Source organism: Protomyctophum parallelum, assembly GCF_964188405.1.
Source record: "Protomyctophum parallelum genome assembly, chromosome: 4".
NCBI lineage: Eukaryota > Metazoa > Chordata > Actinopteri > Myctophiformes > Myctophidae > Protomyctophum > Protomyctophum parallelum.
This window is the reverse complement of record NC_139700.1, coordinates 26,593,566-26,598,478: the sequence shown is the minus strand read 5'-3', so window position 1 is coordinate 26,598,478 and position 4,913 is coordinate 26,593,566. Positions and strand designations below refer to the sequence as shown.

General features: G+C 43.8%; 1 protein-coding gene across 2 annotated transcripts in view; it reads left to right on the top strand.

The window, feature by feature from the left end:
* Positions 1–3,343, top strand: part of b4galnt4a (beta-1,4-N-acetyl-galactosaminyl transferase 4a) — a 324,656-nt gene extending 321,313 nt beyond the window's left edge. For both annotated transcript variants that reach the window (XM_083763365.1, XM_083763364.1), the window contains exons 24-26: positions 188–341; positions 569–695; positions 1,764–3,343. In XM_083763365.1, the coding sequence (XP_083619491.1) occupies positions 188–341; positions 569–695; positions 1,764–1,878 (396 nt within the window). In that variant the 3' untranslated portion in view covers positions 1,879–3,343. The remainder of the gene's footprint in view (positions 1–187; positions 342–568; positions 696–1,763) is intronic.
* Positions 3,344–4,913: the final 1,570 nt, after the last annotated feature.

The following is a 4,913-nucleotide window of genomic DNA, read 5'->3' as shown; positions in this document are numbered from 1 at the left end:
AGCCATTAGACCCCATCTTGTTAAATCAACAAATTGTTTGATTTTGTTTGTAAATAGCAGCTGCGTAATAAGCGACATCAGGGTTTATTGTCCAATGATGACCTGCTAAACTGTACAAGTGTGCATTGTCTCTTACTTGGTTGTGTAGTGTAAATGCAGCATTTTGTTGTTGTGTTGTGCTGTGCAGGACAGCCACAGCATCGTGTTCCTGTGTGACCTGCACATCCACTTCCCATTCAACATCCTGGAGAGCATCAGGAAGCACTGCGTGGAGGGACGTCTGGCCTTCGCCCCCATCGTCATGAGGCTGGGCTGTGGCAGCTCCCCGCTGGAGCCCGATGGTAAGCAACGCATCTACAGGACCCCCACATTAATAATATGTTTTCCCCAGATTCTAAAAATGTCTTCTACATCCTGACAGTTTTCTGAAAAAGCTATGTTTCTATGTCCGTCATTCTTCGATTTTTCAATAGCTAAAGCATAACATAATGCTAACACCAAAAGGGGTTCCCGCCCAGAATGGGTTAATACAATGCATGTCTATCTATCTACCTATCTATATATCCAGGTTACTGGGAGGTGAATGGCTTTGGTCTATTTGGAATCTACAAGTCTGACTTTGACAAGATTGGAGGAATGAACACGGAGGAGTTCAAGGATCGCTGGGGCGGGGAGGACTGGGAGCTGCTGGACAGGTAAACCACGGAAGTGGATTGTTTATCATGCAGAACTTTTGACGATGTGTGCTGGAAAACTGGTGCTTTAGTTTTGTTTTTTTGTTTTTTTCAGGATATATATTCTTTATTATTTTTTTTGTTTTTTTAAAGTAGCAGATCGACAAGCTCAAAACGTGTCGCTCGTTTTATAAAAGATTTTATAAAACACAAAAATAAATATGGATATGAGAGGTTTCTTGCCCACAGTCAGCAACGTTATGACAGCTGTACCCATTCTAACCACTCAGTTGTGGCTTTCCTTTTAGTTAATTTGGTACAAATACTACAATGTAGACCTAATGCGTTCTAATGCCAGCTCCACATGTCCCACTGACTGACTGACTGGGGATGTTTCTCCTTCCAGAGCGAGATGCTCTTCCTTCTGAATCCACAGTCTTATGCCAGCTCTGAGCTCCATGTCTAGTATCTAAAGCCCTGATGATGCCAGGTTAAAGAGAAAAAGAAAGAAAACAATAAAAAGAAACACAAATAATGTTTTGTTAGATAAGAAATAAACAGACATTGGACTTTATGTTATTTTAGAATAACAATTTACACAGCCGTTGTTTACTTCCGGCCCCCACCCTCCCAACTTTTGTTTCTTATAGATCAGTGGTTCCCAAACTTTTTTCTCTCAAAAGAAAGATTAGACCGGGACCCAAACTAGTGAAAATAGCAGCTCTACAAGCTCACAATGCAACAGTTTGCACCGCGTTTGAAGATCTGTTATTTCCACTAGTTCTTAAACATTTGTTTTCTAATTTATGGAATTTCTTTGAGTTGATTTGATTCATGAAAAATATGAATTTGTTTTTAATTCATGAAAATCTTTGCCTCTTTAGGAATGTTATTTTTTTTTAAAACAATAATAATTTAAAACAAAATGTAGGAAACCAGAAAATAAATAAAGGGACCCATAAAAATATGTCCGTGACCCAGACCCACAAGGGCGTGGCAAGGGCTACTGCGGGTGCCCGAAAACATGCCGGCAGGAAATGTGAAGTGCATTTTTAACTCAGCGTTTCCTCTCCTGCTCACCCCCTCTAGGGTGCTACAGAACGGCCTGGAGGTGGAGAGGCTACGTCTGAGGAACTTCTTCCATTACTACCACTCCAAACGAGGCATGTGGAACGCCCAGAACAAGAAAACGCCCAAAGGATAATATGCCTTCTGCCTGGGCAAACGCATCGCGGGGGTGGACCCTATAACCTCCAACTGCACATCCACTGTGTGTGTGTGTGTGTGTGTGTGTGTGTGTGTGAGAGAGAGAGACCTGACACAAGCAGGCCAGGTCACTCACTGCCTGACCCTGGCTGTCTTTTTGGAACTAGACCCCCCACCACCTGTAAAGGGATGCCTCATTTTCTCCAAGGCGGGGGGAACTTCGTGTTTGTTTGTACGACAAATGTAAATGAGTCCAAATCAGAACTTTTGGAGTCTCTGCCATTTTTACACAGATAAACTGGAGTCGCCGTCTTGGCCTCACTTACTGACCTACGAGGAGAGACATGAAAAGAGTTGTTGTTCCTCTTCCTGTCTCTCAACATTTTCAGTGCAATGTTTTGGTGCAATGACATTTTCGGTGCAATGTTTTCAATTAGACTGGTAAGCAGCTGTTTTGTGTGTGTGGCAATTGTGTGTGTGTTTGTAATGACATGAAGGAAGCACCTTTTTCTAACAAGGAGCTGTGAAGACAACCTAAGATTCTTTTTCTAACATGCCCTTACATTGGAAACTCATTGTGTGTGTGTGTGTGTGTGTGTGTGTGTGTGTGTGTGTGTGTGTGTGTGTGTGTGTGTGCGTGCGTGCGTGCGTGCGTGCGTGCGTGCGTGCGTGCGTGCGTGCGTGCGTGCGTGCGTGCGTGTTCCTGACATAGGAGACATTTGGCGACAATTGGACATGAAACCAGTTGGCTGGTGTGTCGGCATGTCAATTTGGGAACAACACTGATTTCCCCATTCAGAATGTACAGAAGGGTAGGTTTGGGGTTGGGCGGCAACTTGGGCCTAGGAGGGTAAGGGGATATGGAATGGATGTACTGTAAATGTTCCCAAACATTTGTAGAAAACAGTGTGTGTATGTGCGTGTGACATGTTGATCCCATATAGATTCAATGTGGGAAGGAGAAGGTCTGTGTCTTTGTGGTAAACAACAGTGTCTGTCAGTAGTTTCTAATCATCTCTGACCTAACATGGGTCAGAGATGGGTCAACTCGGGGTCCGTGATGATGTCACCACCATCGAGCGCTTTTCCAGATACACAGCTAACTAGTTCATGTTTCTCCCTCTCTTCTCTCTTCTTTCTCTCCCTCTTTCTGTCTCTCTTTGACCTAGCGATTCATCTTTCTATCTCCATCTGAAAAGAAAAGCCTTATCCTTCCCAGTGTCACCCAAGCGTGCGTGTTTGTGTCTGTTGAAACACTGTCGATTTAGCCATTGCTGCTGGTTCTTGGTTCGTAAATAGGAGGTTTTAATGTACCGTTCAGGCCGTAGCTGTTTATGACCTGATGACTTGTTTTTAATTAACTGCAGTGCAGGCTAATTCTGATGTCTAGAGATGTGGCAATTTAAATAGAAAGAAAATAAAAATGTCATCCGTGTGGCCATTCAGAGGATATGAAGGCAGAAGTGCACTAATATGGGGGGGGGGGGGGGGGGGGGGGGGAGGGTCATAAATAATACAGACACTGTATATTGGCAAACAGTTTACACACGCTAACCCTGCTGAAGCTCCATTGTGCTCTGTTCCCTTTCTGTTTCCATCCAGTCAACTGGAACATACTAATGTTCTAATAACTGTAATAGGAGGGGTGGTTTGGAACATATAATAACTGTAATAGGAGGGGGGGTGGGGTGGTTTGGAACATATAATAACTGGAATAGGAGGGAGGTCGGGTATCAGATCATATCACGAGTGCGCCCCCAAATAATTGGTAAAACACTTTTCAATGCCGAAGTGGTCAGATTGGTCGGCCACGACACACACACACAAGTATACGAACGAGAGAATCCTGGGCTAACTGCACAATTTTCTTTTCGAAGCTTTTGTCGAAGCTCGAGTTTATGTATGGGGGGGGGGGGGGGGGGTTGTTAGGCATGGCTTTTTTCCACAAATGTGTGCCTTTTTATCAGGGTTCGGTTACAGACGGTTATTTTATTATTTAAGCTATGTTGAGGACAGGAGGAGATAGGGCACACGGAAATATGAGATTATTAATCAGCAGGTTGTCATGTCACTGTACATTCAGATATTCATGTTTGTTGAGAACAAGACAAAAACACAACAGCCGACAGCAGCAGCCGACATCTCCACTGGATATTTGTTGCATTTCTCTCAGAACGATCCCTGCCGTGGGTGGAGGAGGGATATGGACATCATTCACTGCCGCCCCCCTGGACCGGTCACTTTTAAAGGATTCTTTTAAGCTGTCTTGTCATGGCTGACTGTCAGGGTGGGCCTGTGGTGTGAGAGATAAGATGGAGACACACACAGACAGAGGTGGTGGTGGGGGGACTATAAGGTGTGATGGAGGTCTGCTGGCAGCTGCAAGACAAGACCCCCGCGGTACCACCATGTGTTGCCAATTGCCATTAGGTTGGCTAGAGGCCAGCAAGGATCCCCAATGGCCTCTGTTTACTTAACACGCGTTACCGACTAGCTGGGAGGTGAATGGATTTTGGTCTTGTTTTGGAAACTTACAGTGTAAAGAAAGTAAGAAACGTGACAATTTAACCCAGATAGTGTACAAATGGACCCGGGTGGGTTCATTTGGTTTACATTTGTGCACCCTCTGGGTTGCACAAGTGGATAAATTAAGACTGAACCATCCGGATAGTTCAAATGTAACAGAAAGTGTACAAATGGTCCTGTCGTGGGCCTGTTTCCAAATGAACACTTCACATTTCGCTGTGTAGGCTACTTCTGGATGGACTATTAAGCCGGACGTAATATGGGAGAAAGCTAATGATCAGCTATTGACTACATGATTGTTCAAAAAGTCTCCTCCGCCTCTACAAAGGAAGTGGTCTATATACTATTTCATTTCAACGTTGACATGGGACTATTTAACGATAAGATAAACACATTACAATATAAGGACGTATATAAATTAATAATGAAAAAAAATACATAAATAAACAGGAATATACATTCCAAAGTGATTTCTGTGAAATTGTTTTGTAGAGAGAAGAGGGGGGG